This window comes from Papio anubis, chromosome 16, assembly GCF_008728515.1.
Source record: "Papio anubis isolate 15944 chromosome 16, Panubis1.0, whole genome shotgun sequence".
NCBI classification, from domain to species: Eukaryota; Metazoa; Chordata; class Mammalia; order Primates; family Cercopithecidae; genus Papio; species Papio anubis.
This window is the reverse complement of record NC_044991.1, coordinates 72,288,528-72,307,907: the sequence shown is the minus strand read 5'-3', so window position 1 is coordinate 72,307,907 and position 19,380 is coordinate 72,288,528. Positions and strand designations below refer to the sequence as shown.

Here is a 19,380-nt window from a genome sequence, read left to right as displayed (position 1 = left end):
ACGTGAGCCAAATCCCATGTACCCATGGATACACCTGATGATGGAGTCCTTACAGGCATGCTTGACTTTCTATCTGGATGGATGATCGATCGTAGTTGGTCACATTGGGTCATAAGATTACCTGATGTCCTATAGTTAGGCCTTCATTCACCATCAAAGCCCAGTAGCAAGCCAGGATCTGATAGCAGTAGAACCAACAAAATCCAAATAGCATTGTACTTCTTTTGTGGTGACAGAAGTCCTACACATATGTCTAGGGTACTGGACACTCTAAGAAACTTCACTGAGACGCACTGTATTTATCTCCCACCTTGCAAAAGGTGTGTCTTACCTACAGAACTGAAGTGTCTGCTTCTTTGTGCTCTCCAGGCCCTGTTAATGTGATTTAGTCAACTGATTTAGCAAAATTAGTTTGCTGTCTCTTAGAATAGGGATATTCGGGGAATCAAGGTCTTTCTGGTACAGAGCTGGAGAACAGAGGTATGCCTGAGTTAGAACAGTAAATGAAAACTCTTATCCCTTCTAGGTAACAGCAAAATGCTTCCAGTGGTTTCTGTTCCTCAGAGTAGAGAGTGAAACCAGTAGATGCATGACTCCAGGGACTGTAATCATGAGCATTTATCTAACACAACAGTTAAAAATGGAATTATCACCTGACTAAAATAATCCACTGTCATTTTCCAAGACCCATCTAATTTTGCACCTATCAGACAGAGGAAATTAATGGTGTTTTAATTGGAGTCATCAGCCTGCAAGGTCTTTGGTAGAAACACTAATTTTTGCAGCCTCCCCTAAAGATATGTTACTATCGTTGACTTTTCTATTTTGAAACAGTTGTTCAGTTGGATTCTATTGGCCTTTTATATCACAATGGCCCTCACTTCATGGGTCAGAGAGCCAATATGGGGATCTTTTCCAACTATCTCTCTGAAACTGCTGATATAGAATAGTTTTGGAATTCCTCTGGGCCTCCAGTGGCATGGACAAAAGCCAAAACACGATTTTTCACATGAGATGGACCTACAGTGGTACTCTTGAACCCAAGAAACTGATATTAGCTCGAAGTCTTCATCAAGGTTCCCTGAATGTGGTATTTCCCTTTCCCCAGTATCCAGTTACCTTGGGAAATTGCCACAGATCCTTTTGGAGAAGGCAAGAGAAATAGTTACATTACACTCATGTAGAATAGCAGAGTCCTTCCTCAAAGGCGAGCAGCATATCCTTCGATCAAAGGGCTTTAGATCATTAAACGCAAGCCCAGTGTTAGGTGATGATCTGTAACTATCATAGTGGCTCAAGTCGTGACTTTATTTTTTATTTTTGCCAGAACTGGAGAGTGTTTTTGGTTTTTGTCTTGCTTTGTTTTGTTTCTTATGTTTCGCTGGTTAAACAAATCAAGTAAGACTTTAGTGGGCTGCCTTTAACTTTTTAGGGCCCTACACTGTGGCAGTCTGCCATGGTTACTACTTGAGACAGTCACTACTACAGTTACTACTGTTACTGCCTGAGACGTCATTACAAGACTGAATGAAGGGAGGAACATAAAAATGAAAACTTAAGATAAAGAAACTGTTTTAAAGGAAGGGGCCATGGGAAGAAGAGAGCTCCCTGCCTCTAGTGAGCAAAGGCAGCCCCTGAGCTTCCACAGCCCCTCCTATTTATTGGGTAACAAGAGGAGGGAGGAGGAGGTAACGACTGGTCAGTTGCTTAACTGATCACAGGTTCATATTGTTACTAACAGGCTTCAGGTGTACCTATTCATAAGAAACACTATGCTTGGGGCGTGACAGCCCTCAGCATTCCTTCTGGGTGACAGATGCAGTTTGTCAGTTTGCCAACATTCTGCATTTATGAGAAACAGTTTACTGGTTACTCATATAGCCTCCAGTAGTATACTGAGTTGATCACGACCCTCATTCTTTCGGCCTGTAACATTACACCATGAGTTCTTGCCTCATACAGAGCCTACTGAATATTACAATGATCATTCCCACTTCATTTCGGAGGACGAAGTGCCAACGCCTGGCCTCCCACATCTTTGCATTCTTCTTCCCCTCTGAATCAGGCAAACTATTTCAAATTGCAGCCTCTCCACCCAGCATTCTTGACTTTCCTCAAAGCAAGGGTAAAGTGTGAGGGCTACAGTTAGAGGTATTTGTGGGAATGAGGCACAAAACAGATGCAATCCAGCATCCTGTCTTCAGAAATCTTTGAATCCCTTCCTCTACATGATGCCAAGGGATTTGGGGCCCTTAAGTTCCATTTCACGTGGGCCAGCATTTGTTTTAAGTTTGCATTTTGTTAGAGCCTTGCCAGCTCCTGGAGCTAGCACAGGGAATGCCAAATAATCCCTGGTAAGTGAATCCGTATCAAGAAGATCAGCCTGAGCCAAAATTACATTCCCCCTTCCTTGATAAAACACCACAAAAATCCATTTCCACAGGTATTTCCCCAAATTTTTGATGGTGTCAGTTAAGAAGTTTCTGCAATTCTGTATAGGTCCAGGATTTTTACCTACTGTGTCTACTTGTCATGCTCTAGGCCAAACTGATCCCCACCTTCCAGCTAAGTACCCTTGAGGGATGGGGCAAGCAGGAAATTGTGAGCTTTCTCCTGTAAGAAAAAGTGTGAACTATTTACACCTGGTGTTTTAGAGAGCTTTCGATTTTCTCCCACATCTCTCATATGATCATTCCACTTGTCACAGTCCCGCACCCTAATAATGCCTAACTTCACAAAGTGCAGCAGGGCCGTGAATTCAGCAACCTGCACAATCAGTTGCCAACTTTGGTATTTGGAGAACTCAGCTGTACTGCAAGTCATAAGACTCTTTTACTGTAGTCATAGAAATACTGTCTGTTCATTCTGTATGAAAAAAAAAAAAAAGGCATTGGGGCTTCCTTTGTTGACTCTCCCTTTATATTATTCTGTGCAGTTAGAAACAAAATGCTCTATTACACAGCTTGAACATTCCTTACTTCCTTAAAATTAACTGTGACACGTGTTATCCCTTCTCTGAGAGCTTCATCCTCAGTGGTCAGATGCTATGAAGTAATGTAAGACATAGGTCTTTACCACTGCAGACCACTGCTGGCTTCCCAGACTAGAGCATGAACAACAACCTCATTGTATTTTGCCCCATCACAGCTCAATAATTTTGAATATCCCACATTTCCTAGAGGATATGGTGTCTACAACTCAACTCTAGTTCCAATTTCTTTATCAGTTAGGAATCTTTGGTTGCAAATAACAGAATCCAACACTGGAAAACTTAAGCCAAAAAATGACTGCACTGGAAAGGTACTGGATAGGATCAAAGTCAAATTAAACAATGAGGCTTTGAGAAAGACAGCAATTCGAGCAACATAGGGATTGAGGTAGGTAAAACTCATAAATCACCTCTTTGCGGTACTGCAATTAAAAGAGCTTAGTGACAACTGCCTCCATTGTATAAATCACTCTGCTCACGCTAAAAAATTCCCTGAAGACTGAGTCTAACTAGACTGGTTTGGGTCATATGCTCATCACATGATTTGGGGGCGAGATGGGAGGAACCATCACAGACAGTCCCACCAGGACATAGATGGCAGAGGGGTAACTCCCTGAAGGAAAATGGGGGTCATTTCATTAAAATGAGGGGAAAGGATCCAGGGGAGATAAAACCAACTGATATCTTTTACAATACCACTGAGTGAGAATGGCAGCCAGGTGGCTTGGTTTCAGCAACAATGAAATCAAGAATGAGAGACAGAGAAACAGAGAGAGGGAGTGATTGATTTCTGTATCACATGGTAGATAACAGGGTTACCAACATCTCCCAATTTGGTATCTTGTAGCGCCTCCACCAGAGAACTTCCCATCTCTAGTTTGAAAAATCTCTGCTTGGCCCAGAGATTGGTCACCTTGGGAAGGTGACTGGATCACTCAACTGTGGTGGAGGGGCTGGGTCATGTGAACCTATGGCTGGAGTAGGAGTCAAGCAGTTCCTGAACAGGGAGCACAGGGCAGATCTCAGTAATCCCTTGCAGTCTTGCTCTCTTGGTCTTCAGTTTCAACTTCTGTAAATGGAGGGATAACATCCAGAGATGTTAAGGAGCAACTGGGGGCACGTAGGACAGCTCAGCACATCTGGGCTCTGAGATGTGATGTGCTTATTGTTAATGATAAACTGTCTAATAGTTTCCCCCTCTTTGCAGTGACCTCAAGGTGGCGACTTTCTTTGTGAGACATAATACTCCTTAGGGATTATCAGATTTAAGATCTGCCCTCCAGCCCCAGTTTACAGATCAGAAAAGAGAGAGCCAGAAGTCCAAGGTCACACAAGAAGCAAATCCCATTCCTGAGTCCCTTCGAGTAAGAAGAGCTGTTCAGCTCAAATAAGGGCCAAGCAGGGTGTTTACACTGGGACATCGGAGTGGAAGAGACTCCAGTTGACTCATACAGTACTTTTTGAAGCCCCCAAGAGTGAAGATAGCCTAGCAAATAATAGTCATCCTCCACATATCCTTGTCACTATAATTTGCAAAGTGGCTTCACATACACTATCTCATATACTTCTCACAACAACCCCACAAGACAACAGCAACAATAATAAAATAGTAGTATCACCACTGAACACATGAAAAAACCAAGATCCATGGTCAGACAGTTAAAAAGTAGCAGATCAGGGATTCAAACTCAGGCTTTTTAATACCAGATTGTACTCACTCGGCACCACTTTCCACTATTACCACGTTGGTAAACTTAACTCCCCAGGCACCACTGAAGGAAGTAGCTTTGAAGTGTGGGTCCTATAATAAGTTTCTTCTATCTGAAAGGCAGCCCTGAGGTGCTGGCTGGGATGGTCCTCACTACCAGACCTCATACTTCAGGCCAGTCCGGCCCTGCCGGTGTGGAAAGAATTCTCCAGGAAGTTAGTAAGTTGAGAAGATAACCTTATAAGACAGGAGTCTTTGAGAAGGGGAGGGTGGGGTGCAGGCGAGTGTCTTTCAGAATCCTGTCTGCTAGAAAGGAGAGAAGGACAAGGGCAGTTGTAGGCTGGTATTTAACCTTGTTCAGAAGGGCAGGGTTCAGAACCCTCAGGAAATTCATTCATTCAAGAGAAAGAATTGCACACACCTTGGTTTTTGAAGTCACATCTGGGTTCAAATATCGGCCCTGCCACTCATCAGTTGTGTGACCTTAGATTGGACCTGTTGACCTCTAAGGGGTACTGTATCAGGACCAACCTCCAACTGGTATCCAACCCCCAGCCCACCTCCCTGCCATCTTTTCTACCTACTTAGATCAATAAGGAATCTTTCAGGTACAAGTGAAAGAGACCCAACAAAGTGACTTAAGTACAGGTGGATCCAGAGGTTCCATTTAAGTCATCACGTCATTTTCCCCTGCTTCTATCTATGCTCTGTGTTTCTGTGTTGGCTTCAGACAGTAAGTTATTTAAAATATTTGAATAAAATGGGAGAATATGAGGGATGCCATGCGGTGCAGAGGAAAGAATGTGGTTAAGGCCAGAAAGAATTGAGCTTGAATCTTTGCTACTTATGAGGTGTTTGATCTTGGTTGGGTTTCTTTGTCTCTCTGAGCCTGTTTCTTCACTTACCTTAGTTTAATAACATCCACACCTCAGAGTGTTATGGTCAAGTTCAAGTAAGATAATATATATGAAAATGCCTGGCACAAGGTTAAATATTAAAGCAGCAAAAAAAATGCAAAGGAAGGAAATAGAGCTCAGCAGCTCTACCAGGGCTCTTGTTTTCCTCTGGAGGGCAAAGCAATTCCAAGCAGAGGGCACTGGGAAAGGAAGGGGTTTGCTCATCTAAGAGACTCACTCTTATACTTGAGGCCTTGGCGTCTCGGAGTGAACACTGGAGTCAAGAAGCCTAAGTTTGAATCTAGACTTGACACTGCCAAGCCTTGGGCCTCCGTTGGATCATTCACCAGAACAAGATGCTGGCTGGGATAAATACTCATGGGCTAAGAGTAACCACCCCTTACATCTGCATAGGCCTAGGTAGTTTCCAAGGGGCCTTCCCATCCATGATCTTGGAAGCTTCTAAAACAGCCCAGCGGAGTTAGAAGACAAAAAGGCTTGTTTGTTTATTCAAGTATAAAATACATATGGGGAAAAAAAAGCAGATCCTAAGGGTTCACACTGATAAATTTTCTCAACATGAACACACTTGTGAAACAAGCACTCAAATAAAGAATTAGAACTTGAGTAGCATTATAGTCCCTCCTCATACTCGTATCCAGTCACTACCCCACAACCAACAAAGGTAAACGGTGCCCTGACTTTTAACATCATAGAGTAGGTTTCCTTGGTTCTGAACTGTATATAAATAGAATTGACAGTATGTACTACTTTGTGTCTGGCTTTTTTATTGTGGCAAAATACATATGGAATTTACCATTTTAACCATTTTTAAAAGTAAAGTTCTGTGGCATTAAGTACACTCACATTGTTGTGTAGGAACATCTGTCTCCAGAGCTTTTTCATCTTCCTCAGCTGAAACTCTGTGCCCATTAAACACTAACTCCTCATCCCTCTCTCCCTCCCTCTGCCAACTGCCATTCTACTTTGTCTCTATGAAGAGACCTTGCTACTCTAGGTACCTTATGTAAGTGCAATCATGTATTTGTCCTTTTGTGACTGGTTTATTTCACTTAGCATAATGTTCTCAAGGTTCATCCATGTTGTAGCATGTGTCAGAATTTCCTCCTCCTTAAGGCTGAATAATGTTCCATTGTATGTGTAGGCCCTATTTTGCTTATTCATTCATCCATCAATGGATATGTCTAGCTTCATTTAAATCTTTGAAAGATACAGCCATATTGTTGCATGTAGTGAGAGACTCAATGTACAAATGGACAATCCCAGAATATATATAAAAATAGAACTTTGACCCACAACCTGCAGTAACCTGCCCAGGAAACCAACCCCGTATCTACAATAAATAGCCCAGGTTGCCAGCCTGCTATAAGCCAGACTTGCAGGAAGCCAGACTGCTATCTCCAGTGGCAATCCAGGAAGCTAAACATTAACTTCTGTAACAATCAAGTCAAAATGGTCAGGACTTGATTAATAACTGACAGCTTCCACAATTTTTGTCCCCACTTCCAACTTAGGATCAAACAGAGAAACCAAATATGCACCCCTAAATCAATCACATAGGATGTCCTGCTTCTATTTAGCCCTCCTACAGCTTTCCCACGCCAACAGCTTCCAACAGGGCATCCCTGAAGCCTTCCTTTTTTTTCTACCATAGAGCTTTCCCATTCCTTTGTATGCCTTTGAGTTTCTGCCAAAATGCAGGTAACAGTGGCTGACTTCTTTGCTGTAGCAAGCTCACAATACCTTTTTGCTTATTTCCACAGTAGCTATAGGTAGCTCATTCTCATTATTGTATAGTATTCCACTATGCAAATCTATGTAATTTATTTATGCTGCCACTGGGCATCCGGATGGTTTCCGGTATGGCAAAATTATAAATGCCATTATGAATATTCTAGTACATGTCTTGTGGTAAAAAGGCATACATTTCTGGTGAGAAAATACCTAGGGAAGGAATTGCTAGGTCACGGGTATATTCACCAGTACTCAAGAGTTCCAGTTGCTCCACATCCTCACCAGTACCTGGCATTTCTATTTCTTCCATTTTAGTTATTATCGTGGGTACACGGTAGTAATGCATTAAGGTTTTAATCTGTATAGTTGTCCCTTGGTATCTGTGGTAAATTGGTTCCAGGAACTCTGATGGATACCAAAATCTGCATGCAGATGCCTAAGTCCTTGATATGAAATGTCCTACTATTTCCATATAACCTACGTACATCCTTCTGTATAATTTAAATCATTTCTAGATTATTTATAATACCTAATACAATGCTATGCAAAATACATAATGTAAATGCTATGCAAATTACTGTTATCCTGTATTGTTTAAGGAATAATAAGAAGAAAAACAGATACAATTTTTTTTTTTTTTGAGACGGAGTCTTGCTCTGTCACCCAGGCTGGAGTACAGTGGCGCAATCTCGGCTCACTGCAACCTCCGCCTCCCGGGTTCAAGCAATTCTCCTGCCTCAGCCTCCCAAGTAGCTGGGATTACAGGCACGCCACCACACCCAGCTAATTTTTGTATTTTTAGTAGAAACAGGGTCTCACCATGTTGGTCAAGCTGGCCTTGAACTCCTGACCTCAAATGATCCAGCAGTCTCAGCCTCCCAAAGTGTTGGGATTATAGGCGTGAGCCACTGTGCTGGGCCATTTTTCTTTTCCTAATATTTTTGATCTGTGATTGGTTGATGTAGAATCCATGGATACGGAGGGCTAGCTGTATTTTCCTGATGACTGAAGTTGAGCACTATTTCGTGAAGGCATAGTTTCAAAATGCATAAATCATGCCAGTTCCTTGCTTAAAACCCTTTGACGGCTCTCCATCTCATCAGCAGTAACACCCAAACCTCTTTCCATGGACCATAAGGCCCTGAACATTCTTGCCTTCACCCACCTTGTACATGCTGTTCCAACCAGAGAAGAATCCTTCCATTCTTCCAACAAGCCAAACTTTTGTTCTTATCTCAGGGTCTTTGTTCTTGCTGTTCCCTCAGCCTGGCTGGCTCCTTCTTGTCATGCAGGTCTCATTACAAACATTGTTTCTCGGCTGGGCACGGTGGCTCACGCCCGTAATTCCAGCACTTTCAGAGGCCAAGGTGGGCAGATCACGAGGTCAGGAGATCGAGACCATCCTGGCTAACACGGTGAAACCCCGTCTCTGCTAAAAATACAAAAAATTAGCTGGGCGTGGTGGCGGACGCCTGTAAACCCAGCTACTCGGGAGGCTGAGGCAGGAGAATGGCGTGAACCCAGGAGGTGGAGCTTGCAATGAGCCGAGATCGCGCCACTGCACTCCAGCCTGGGCGACAGAGCAAGACTCTGTCTCAAAATAATAATAATAATAATAATAATAATAATAATAATAATAATAATAATAAAATAAATAAATAAACATCGTTTCTCCAGAAGCGTTATTCTATATAAAGCCATCTCTCCCTACACATACACACACACACGCACACACATACACATGCACACGTTACTCTCAATCCCATTACCCTGTTCTTTTTTTTTAATGTACTTTATCATTCTCTGAAATTACCATGTGTTTACATGTTATATAGAATTTCTGTGAAAACAACAGCTACAGATCTAAACGAATCTTGAACAAGTGACTCAAAAATCACAATCATCACTGCCATTGACGACGTGGTTTTCTGAAATGGAGAACAACTCTTAGTAAAGGTCCAAACAAAACAAACAAGTGACTCTCCATTCTTCATAGTTCATTCTTTAAAAAAAAAAAACACACACACACAGTAAAACCATATAAAAAGTACTTTGTGTTTACATGTAAATGAACTTTGGTTTAGTATCACGTGTATAAACAAAATTTTCACCAAAATTAATAATCAGTGGGACATCTGAATGTTGTGCTGGACACTGGACAGATGTTTGTTATGCAGGACTGTCCCAGAATGCATTGCAGAGCATCTAGCAAACCTGCCCCTGCCCATTAAATGCTGGTAGGGCTCCTCAATTGCTGTCACCACAAAGAAACTCTCCTACGTTTCCAAAACACCCCCTGGTGGGCAGTACTGCACACTGTAAAAGTCCGTCTGTCTATAGAAAGGGTACCCTATCATGTACCTAAGAGTGTGTGTGAGAAAACAAATGAAGTCATCTAAATGGCTCTGCATTGTGCCTGGCAGATAATAAGTGCTTAATAAACTTATTTCATCCCTCCTTCTTTCTTTCATCTGGCCACAGGTTCTCAGTGTGACCAATAAGGAACATCTGTCATCAACCCTGGCCACAGGAAGGAAGGTACACTAAATATTTCAAGGAGTGAGATGAGTAAATTAGGGAACGATAAACACACTTATCACCCCACTCCAAGAAAGGCCCACAGAATAACATGACAGTTATTCACACAGACTGTGGAACTATTCTATTAAATACTGTATAGCAATTTGACTCAAGAGAACTACACTTACTTTTCAATATAACTCTATTCCCCCTCTGCTCTGGGGTCAAATTTTAAGACTGAAAAAAAACCCAGGGTCAGGCTGGAGAACTATTCCTGGATAAGAATGGGCCATAACAGGACAGGAACCTGCTGCTCCACCTCTGAATGCTGGGCCACGTCTGGCTGGCTTCATGCAGCAGCAGGTGGGAATGAAGGATTCCAAGGTGATCGACATCTCACACTAGAAGCTTTATACAGGCGGGTTCTTCTGTCCAGGATGCCTTCTCCCCTTCACTTCCTACTCTTTATTAACCTAGCCATCTCTTCTTCATTTTTAAAGTCTCAAGGTATATTGTCTCCTCTAGAAGAGTTTCCTTGGACATCCCCGCAGAACCGTCACTCCCTCTTCTGTGCATCCACAGGCCCTGTAACTTCTTCTACCATGGTATGTTCAATGTTGTGTGTTTTTGTGCTTGGTTAACTCCCCAGATGCTCTGCAAGAACTGTGCCTGGTTCATCTTTATATTCCTGACAATTAGCTCAGTACCCTGACACACAGTAGAAGCCCAACAAAAGTTTACCTACCTCTCTCCCCAGCTTTGGATCTTAGAATAAACACACCACAGAGTCGATGTCACAAAGATTGTTCACAGCACCATTATTCAGGCTATATATGGAGGTTCTCATTAATAAGGGTTTGTGGTCCAAAGAACAGTTTATTTAAAACAAAGGTGATGAGGTATAGGAAGAAGAAAGGAAGGAGAACAATTCTAACATAAAAACACAGGAAGCATTTCAAACTTAAAAAAAAAAAAAAAGGAGTGGGGACAATGGAGGAAGCTACGTCTCATACTTATACAAACTGCTGACCTCAATTGATTACTTACATCCAAACCTTACAAAATAGCATTTCAAGTCAGCACTTAAGCCAGTGTTATTAGATTTTCTTACAAAAAGTTAAAGCTACAAACTTCACATTTTTAAACTGTACATAGCAACAGCATTTAAGCTTTTTTTTTTTTTTCCAAGTTGGTCCGAGTGCAAGCTGGTAAAAGAGATTTTTTTCCAAACACAAACAAGAACATGTATTCCAAAGACAATGAATATAATACTGATGAAAACATAAACATAGTGCTTAAGAAAAGATGGGGTGAGGTGGAGATGTAGATTGGGCAGGAACAAATTTCTAGTAAATGAGGAGCTGCAATCTTTAGAGGCAATATGGTATGCTAGAAAGGACACTGGAATAAGAATCAGAAGACCTGGATTTGAATCCTGGCTCAGTCATATTCTAGCCACATGACCTTGAGCAATAGACTTTACATCTCCAAGCCTCAATTTTCACATCTGTAAAATGAGGATAATAATACCTATATTTCCCAGCACTATTAAGTTTCTATAGATATAGGGCTATTCAGATTATCTACTTCTTCTTTTTTTTTTTTTTTGAGACAGGGCCTCATTCTGTCATGCAGGCTGGAGTGCAGTGGTGAGACCGTGGCTCACTGCAGCCTCGACCTCCCTGGGCTCAGGTGATCCTTCCACCTCAGCCTCCTGACCAGCTGGGACTACAGGTGTGTGCCACCATGCCCAACTAATTTTTTTTTTTTTTGTATAGATGGGATTTCACCATGTTGCTCAGGCTGGTATCTATTTCTTCTTGAATGAATTTTGGTACTTTTTATTTTTCAAGGAATTTGTCTATTTTGTTGAAGTTGTTAAATTTATTAGCAAAAAATTATTCATAATATTCTATTGGCTTTTTAATACCCATAGGATGTATCATGATGTCACTTCTCTCATTCCTGATGTTGAAAAGACTTACTGAGTTTTAAATGGTGTAAATTTCTGGCATCTGGCAGGTGCTAAATGTTTCCTAGATCGAAATTTATAGTCTCAAGGAGTTAAGGCTACAATTCTCAAGTTGCTTCAGATGACTGGTTCTATTTATCAATATGTCTATCGATCCACTCATCCACTCATCCATGCGTCCTCTCACCCTTCCTCTTCCCCGTCAAACATTCATCCATCCAATTAGTGGCTAGGGGAAAAGGACAAAAAAGGAAAAAAAAAAAAGGAAATTCAAAATTTCTACTTCAAAATTACTGATGGAGCAATTAAGATATTCTTAAAGAATTCTGAGATTTTTGGCCAGGCACGGTGGTTCACGCCTGTAATCCCAGCACTTTGGGAGGCCAAGGCAGGTGGATCACAAGGTCAGGAGTTCACGACCCACCTGGCTAATATGGTGAAACCCCGTCTCTACTAAAAATACAAAAATTAGCCAGGCGTGGTGGAGCAGCGCCTGTAATCCCAGCTACTTGGGAGGCTGAGGCAGGAGAATCGCTTGAACCCGGGAGATGGAGGTTGTAGTGAGCTGAGATGGCGCCACTGCACTCTAGCCTGGGCGACAGAGCAAGACTCCATCTCAAAAAAAAAAAAGGATTCAGAGATTTTTTTTTTTTTTTTTTAAAGACAGAATCAGGTCATTGTTCTTGAAAGCAGAAAACAAGCGAGGACCTCAAATTTCCCTGGAAGCTCGAGTTGCAAATGCTCAAGCAATGACTGAAGCCCAAGGCTCAATGAAAGCAAGCTGATATATCTTAATTTAGTATTCAACAACAACAACAAAAAACTAGGACTTGCTCCTTTGCCTTTCTGTCACTAGAAAACAAATATACCTTGTCAGGAAATTTCTCTGATCCAAAAAAAAATTGACTTCTGGCCAAAAGGCTCCATCAAGCTGGTAAGCAATAGACTTTGTTGGATCAGCAAGCTGGGTGCACACATGCCTGAAACAAAACAAACTCCAGATCAAAGTTCATGACCCAAGAATGGTTATGGGGAAACTGAACTTTATTTTATTTGGATCTAGCTTAGGAAGGGAGAAAATGGGCTTTCTCCTCCTGTCTGGCCAAGTGCAAAATTCTTTGTTGAAAAAAGAAAGAGGCCAGGAGCGGTGGCTCATGCCTATAATTCCAGCACTGTGGGAGGCCGAGGCGGGTGGATTACCTGAGGTCAGGAGTTCAAGACCAGCCTGACTGACATGGTGAAACCCCATCTCTACTACAAATACAAAAAAAAAAAAAAATCTAGGCATGGTGACAAATGCTGTAATCCCAGCTACTCAGGAGGCTGAGGCAGGAGAATCACTTGAACCCAGGAGGTGGAGGTTGCAGTGAGCCGAGATCGTGCCATTGTACTCCAGCCTGGGCGACAAGAGCGAAAATCCGTCTCAAAAAATTAAAAGAGAAAAGAGAGAGAGAGAGACAAAACTATTAATTCGCACAGCAAATGGTGCAGGGGTATGCATCGTGGATGCTTTGGTTTTTAAGACTTACTTGGCAATCAGACTTAACTAATTCAGCTGTCTTTCCAACCTAAAAATGCCACTTAGAGTTAGTCTATGCAAGAAAAGGTGGTCACTTTATTTTAAATAGGCTTGTGACTCTCCTTTTTTGTGTAAATATCGATCCCCTATAGTGATGCTATGAGTCCTGATTCTGCCATTTACTAGCTGCATGACCTTGGGAAGGAATCACTCTCTGAACTTATTTCTTCATCTACAAAATGGAGATAAAGTAGTTAAGTCATAGGGTTACTGTGAAGTTTAGAGCCTACCCAGCTCAGTGCCTGATATAATAATATGTGCTCAACAAATGGTAGCTGCCATTTATTATTCCAGCAAGATCCTCAAATTGTCCTCTGTTTTCAGTATCTGCCACATAGCTATTTCAGTGGCCAAACCCTGAAGACTAACAACTGCCTCTTGCATTTTTTTAAAACTTGCTTTAGTTGCAAATAACAGAATCTGGCCACAGAAGAGGCACATTCCCTGCCTTTCCATTGATTCCCAGGTTTCAGGAGCAAAAGCAATTATGGAGTCAAATTACAGTATCCTGAGGTGCAAGCCAGTCATGGCTCCCCATCTGAGGGAAAGAGGTAAAGTTGCAGGAAGATGGCTCTATGCTGTCTTTTGCAAAGCCCTCTGATTTGCTTCAGGCCCGAAACCTGCCTCCATGGGTGCTCGTCTGCTATATCTGGCAGATGTTGTGGAGCTCAAGGACTTGCTGAAACTGAATGATCTGGCTCGTCTAGGCAATCTTTTTACAGCCAGGTCATACCTACTGAAGAGACAAGGCAAGAGCAAGTTTCTGTTAGCAAGGTTCCCTGGAATAATTAACCAAGACTGACACAGGTCTCTTCCCCCAAAGAAGGGGCTGCATGGTTCGGTGGCCTGGGAGTGAGGACCCTGAATTCTAGTCCGAGCTCTTATGCTAACTTGCTTTGTGATTTTGGCCATTCCCCTCTACACAGTTTTCTGATCATCCGTACAAGAGGGTCAGACCAGATGATCTCTATAGTCCCTTCCAGCTCTGACATTCTGTGTGTTCAGTTCAGGTTGAGCGTCCTGGAGAACAAATCTTAGTCTAATATTCATTTATCCTTTCCAGGCTGCTTAGCAGTGAAAGAGAAAAGAAAATAGTCACATATTTGAATGTGGGTCACAAAAGCAATCCTCTCTACCCCTGTGTGTAAGGAATGTGGAGCAAAATGCCACGTGTATGATTTTTACATGAACAATGAGAGCTTTGAAAATGCTTTTCCTTTATGGACTGAACACAGCCCCATGTTTGCTGAGAGTTCCTGGTAGACCTATCCCCTCAGTGGATCATGTCTCCTCTTAAGGCACTGGGCAGTATCTGTGCTGTGACTTTAGGCAGTTGAGAGAGTGGAGATGGATGAAAGGCATTGAAAGAGCAAAGGCCAATTTGCAAAGAGGATACCAGGCTTTTCCTGGGACTCAAAGAGTAAACACAAACTCTCAAAGCTTTCCCTTGGACATCAACAGTAGCTCCAGAAGCCAGTGATGACCACACGAGGCTGAAACCATGGTAAAAGAACTGTCCCAAACCTAATTTTTAAATGCAGCCCTGCAAAGGGGGAGGTTGGCTCCTGGGATTCAGTGACCCCCTAACAACCTCCCGGTGTCCTCTGCCCTCATGTTCCACAGTACCATAATCTTACAGAAGAGGCAAACTGTTTAAAACTGTACCTGTACAGAGATGCCACCACACTGAGTGGGGAATCTATTTATAATTTATATATATATATGCATATTTATATATATTTTAAAAGTCTTCCAGAAAGAACAATTGAAAGCTATTGGGAGAAGAAAAGCAAACAGACAATGTAAAACTTTCCCAGCTATCACTCAACTAGGAGTCTCTGTTCCTGGGGTTTAAAACTCTGAGTTAAAAGCGCCAATATAAATCCTTTGAAATAATATACCTGACCAATGTACATACACACATCAAGATGGCACGCTGGCTGTCAAGAGAGCCCTTCCCACTGGCGCACATTCCTGAGTTCACAAAGGTGCTGTGGAGAGACGACAGAGTAGGAGTGCTGGCTAACAGATGTGAGGCAAGCCATCCAGAATTCACCCAAAGCCTGGGTGGAGCTGGGGCCCTCACAGCCTGGCCTTGCTCAAAAGTTTTGTTGCCGTCTCTTCTTAGCCTCAATGGCATCCAGGATGGGCTGCCGCTTGGACTGGTACTTCTGCCGGATCTCTTCAATCTCCTGCTCCATCATGGGGTCCAGGGCCAAGAGCCTCTTCTGAAGGTCCTCCACTGTCCAACTCTTAAGCTAGAAGAGAAGTGGAAAGTATCGTCACGACAAAGCTTACGTCGGTGGCAGAACAGTGGAGAAGCCCAGCCTTCCCAGGCACCCAGAGGGAAGGGAGACAGGAGGAAGACACTGTGGTCAGATCACAGGTTGGGTGGTGGTGGTTGGAAAGTGACAATTCATTCCAAAGAAAGGCATACCTTGAAGCTTGTCTGAGATAATGTATCCCCGGGAGAGTTCTAAATGCTAACTGCTTTGATTTAATGTGCCTTGACCAAGAACTTATAGTGAATAAATACTCTTACCTCCCCTATCTTTTAAATTAATTAAATATAGATTCACTGTTAGGGCATTAACGGTAACTTGCTGTATGTGAAATAATGGTTGCCTCCCCGTTTTTGTTCTGTCCACAAGATGAGCATCTATCCGGACAGCGCCTTTCTCACTTTCAGGATACACCATGGAAGATAGATGCTGACGAGGCGCAGATGCCATCCCCTAACCTTGCCTTCCCACACCCCCAATGTCTTGGCACTGCCCTATTATCATCACCAGCATTTACTTGAGGCCACTATATGCCAGGTAACACTCTAAGCCCCTTGGGAATACAGACGCAACCCTTGGGCAGGGGTTGGTGGTAAGGGTGGGTAATTGGAAAAACCTCAAACTTCTGAGATTAATTTCTATCATCCAGAGGGAAAAAAGGAGTTGATACATAAATTAATAATAATGGCTAGCATTTAGTGCTTTGTATGCACCAGACACTGAGTGCTTTACATATATGGATTCTTTTAATCCTCACAGCAACCCATGCTACGAGGACATTATTATCCAAATGTTACAGATGAACAGCCCAAGGAGGAGGGTAGCTAAGTAACCTGCCCAATGTCTCCCAACTAGTAAATGGCAGAGTCAAGACTCAAATCTGGCCAGGCATGGTGGCTCAAGCCTGTAATCCCAGCATTTTGGGAGGCCGAGACGGGCGGATCACGAGGTCAGGAGATCGAGACCATCCTGGCTAACACGGTGAAACCCCGTCTCTACTAAAAATACAAAACTAGCGAGGCCGAGGTAAGCTGATGCCTATAGTCCCAGCTACTCCCGGGAGGCTGAGGCAGGAGAATGGCGTGAACCGGGGAAAGCGGAGCTTGCAGTGAGCTGAGGTCAAGCCACTGCTCCAGCCTGAAGCTGACAAGCGAGACTCTGTCTCAATAAAAAAGACTCAAAATCAAGGCAAGCGTGGCTCTAGAGTCTATGCTCTTAACTAGTGTTGCAGAAGAGCAGACTAGCAAAGCACAGGCTTTAGAACTAACTCAACCTTTGTTTAAAATGTGGTTCTGCCTGTTGCAGATGCCATGAGACTGTCAAGTTACCAATCTCTCCAGGCCTTCCCCATCTACAGAAGTGGGACAGCAGTGCCTCATCACATGTATTATAAGAATTAAATGAAATCACAGCTGTAAAGTTCTCAGCACAGTACCTGGTAAACTGTGTGTGTAAAGACAGCAGTGGGTGTTATAAGCCTCTCTCTTCATAAAAGCCCATGGGTGCACCAGTGTTCAACCTGTGTCTGCAGCTGTGCGGCAAGGGGCTCTGCTGCCATGTGTGTGGAGTGTTCAATGATTCCAAGCCGGGCCAGTCTTGGCTGTCAGGGGTGGGAATGAATGCTGACATTATCCACAGTGGGTGGTGATACTTTATTCTGTGTGCTCACAACCAGTTTAATAGGTACAGTGTTTCAAGAACTCAAAGTGTTACAAGAGGTCTGTTGTGCCCACATTTAGAAAATCATGATCCTTGGCCCCTTCCTGAGGTCTCCACAGGAAAGTAGTATAGGAGCTGGGTGAAGGGCCCTCTGTCTGTCTACCCTTCCTTGAGTGGGTGGAGTGACAGCAAGTGTGAAGTGCTACAGTGGCCTCCCTAGAAATGGCCTGTCACCACAGGAATTTTCCTTGGCCTGCTTCAGGGAGGGTGTCTGAGAAGTGAGAAAACCCTAATAGTTCAAGACGAAAGGTTCTTTGTAATGTGAGTATGGAAGACTTGAGAGTGTGGGTAAATGCTGGAAAGTTGGGCTGAAAAAAAAAAATGCATCTTTCCAGCCTGTGGTTTTATACTACCTTAGAGGTTGGTGTTCTTGGCCCAAGGACACCCCGAATAGCAATGCTTGCCTAGTCTTTGGCATTTTCAATTCCTTCTGCAAAGAGAGAATTCCCCAAGCCTACTACTGAATGTAACTGGTAGTTAAGAATGTAATCTTTGGGATCACAGGTCCTAAATCTATACTGGCTATGTAACCTTAAACAGTAATTTCACGTCCTGAGCCTCGGTTTCCTCCTTTCGAAAACAGACAATACTAGTTCGTTCCTCCACCCTGGGGCTGTACTAAGACTTACATGAGACAATGGTCTGATGGTCTTAGCTCAGAACTTCATATGGTACGTGTTGGACAGATAAATATTCCATAAGTGGAAGTTATCACTGTTGTTATTGTTGCTATTCTTATTCATATTATTATTGTATATATGATTGGTCTCTAATTAACCTTCCATAAAGAAGCTGTTTCTGTAACCTGTATTTCAAGCTAGAATCAAACGTGAAAAAGAAAATATTCTACTCTATTCTGTGCTAATGCCTAAGGGCTGGTACATAATACCTGTTAACTTACGTACAGTTGAACAAAATATTTTTCACCCATCTATTTATAAATACTCATTGAACACCTACTATGGGTCAGGTGCTGCTCGAGGCACATAGGTTACTCTACTGAAAACAAACGAACAAACAAAAATCAGAGCCCTTGTGAAGCTTACATTTTAGTGAAGCAAGGAAAATAGCAATAAACACAGTAAATTAGTAAATTATTATCATATTAGAAGGTGCTCTGGAAAAAAAAGAAAATAAAAAATAGTGTGAAAGAAGGGGAGCTGGGAATTAGGAGGGTAGACTTGCTTTTCATCTAGCCACTAGGATGAAGAGTAAATTGCAAAATGAAGAAATGTAAGTTAGTGGAGCTGCACTGACTTTGCAACTTGTTCTGCAACTTTGGGCAAGCCCCTTCTCCTCCTTAGACCTTAATTTCCCCATTTTTAAGAAAGGGCTAACTAGATGATCTCAGAAGTCTTTCCAGACTCAATGTTTCTCAGTGTATGACCTATGGATCACCTGTATCAGAATCACTTGCGAAAAATACAGATTCCTGAGCCCCAACCCAAAGCTACTTAATCAGACTCCCTGGGAGGGGAAGCACAGGATTTTACATTTTGAAGAAGCTATTCACACTAGGCATGGTGGCTCATGCCTGAATCCCAGCACTCTCGGAGACTTAGGTGGGAGGACTGCTTGAGCCCAGGAACTCCAGACCAGCCTGGGCAACACAGTGAGATCCCATCTCTATGGGGGAAAAAAAAAATTAGCCAGGTGTGGTGGTGCACACTTATAGTCCCAGCTACTTAGGAGGCTGAGATGGGAGGATCGCTTGAGCCCACTCCGAGGCTGCAGTGAGCTGTGACTGAGCCACTGCACTCCAGTCTGGGCAACAGAGCAAGACCTTGTCTCAAAAATAAATAAATAACAATAAAAATAAACGAAAATAAAGAAGCTATACAGGTATTTCTTATAAATCCTCAAGTTTGATAAACATGATTCTGTATCTTCCTTATTTTTCTGTTAGTAAAATTCTCAGAAAGTATTGCTGCCTGTCTCTGGTCTAAAGCTTCTCCTAGGT

General features: G+C 42.7%; 1 protein-coding gene across 2 annotated transcripts in view; it reads right to left on the bottom strand.

The window, feature by feature from the left end:
• Positions 1 to 10,724: 10,724 nt before the first annotated feature.
• The window catches only part of STK4 (serine/threonine kinase 4), a 116,003-nt gene continuing 107,347 nt past the window's right edge, over positions 10,725 to 19,380 (bottom strand). For both annotated transcript variants that reach the window (XM_021944104.2, NM_001168732.1), the window contains 1 exon segment: positions 10,725 to 15,677. In XM_021944104.2, coding sequence (XP_021799796.2) covers positions 15,519 to 15,677 — 159 coding nt within the window. In that variant the 3' untranslated portion in view covers positions 10,725 to 15,518.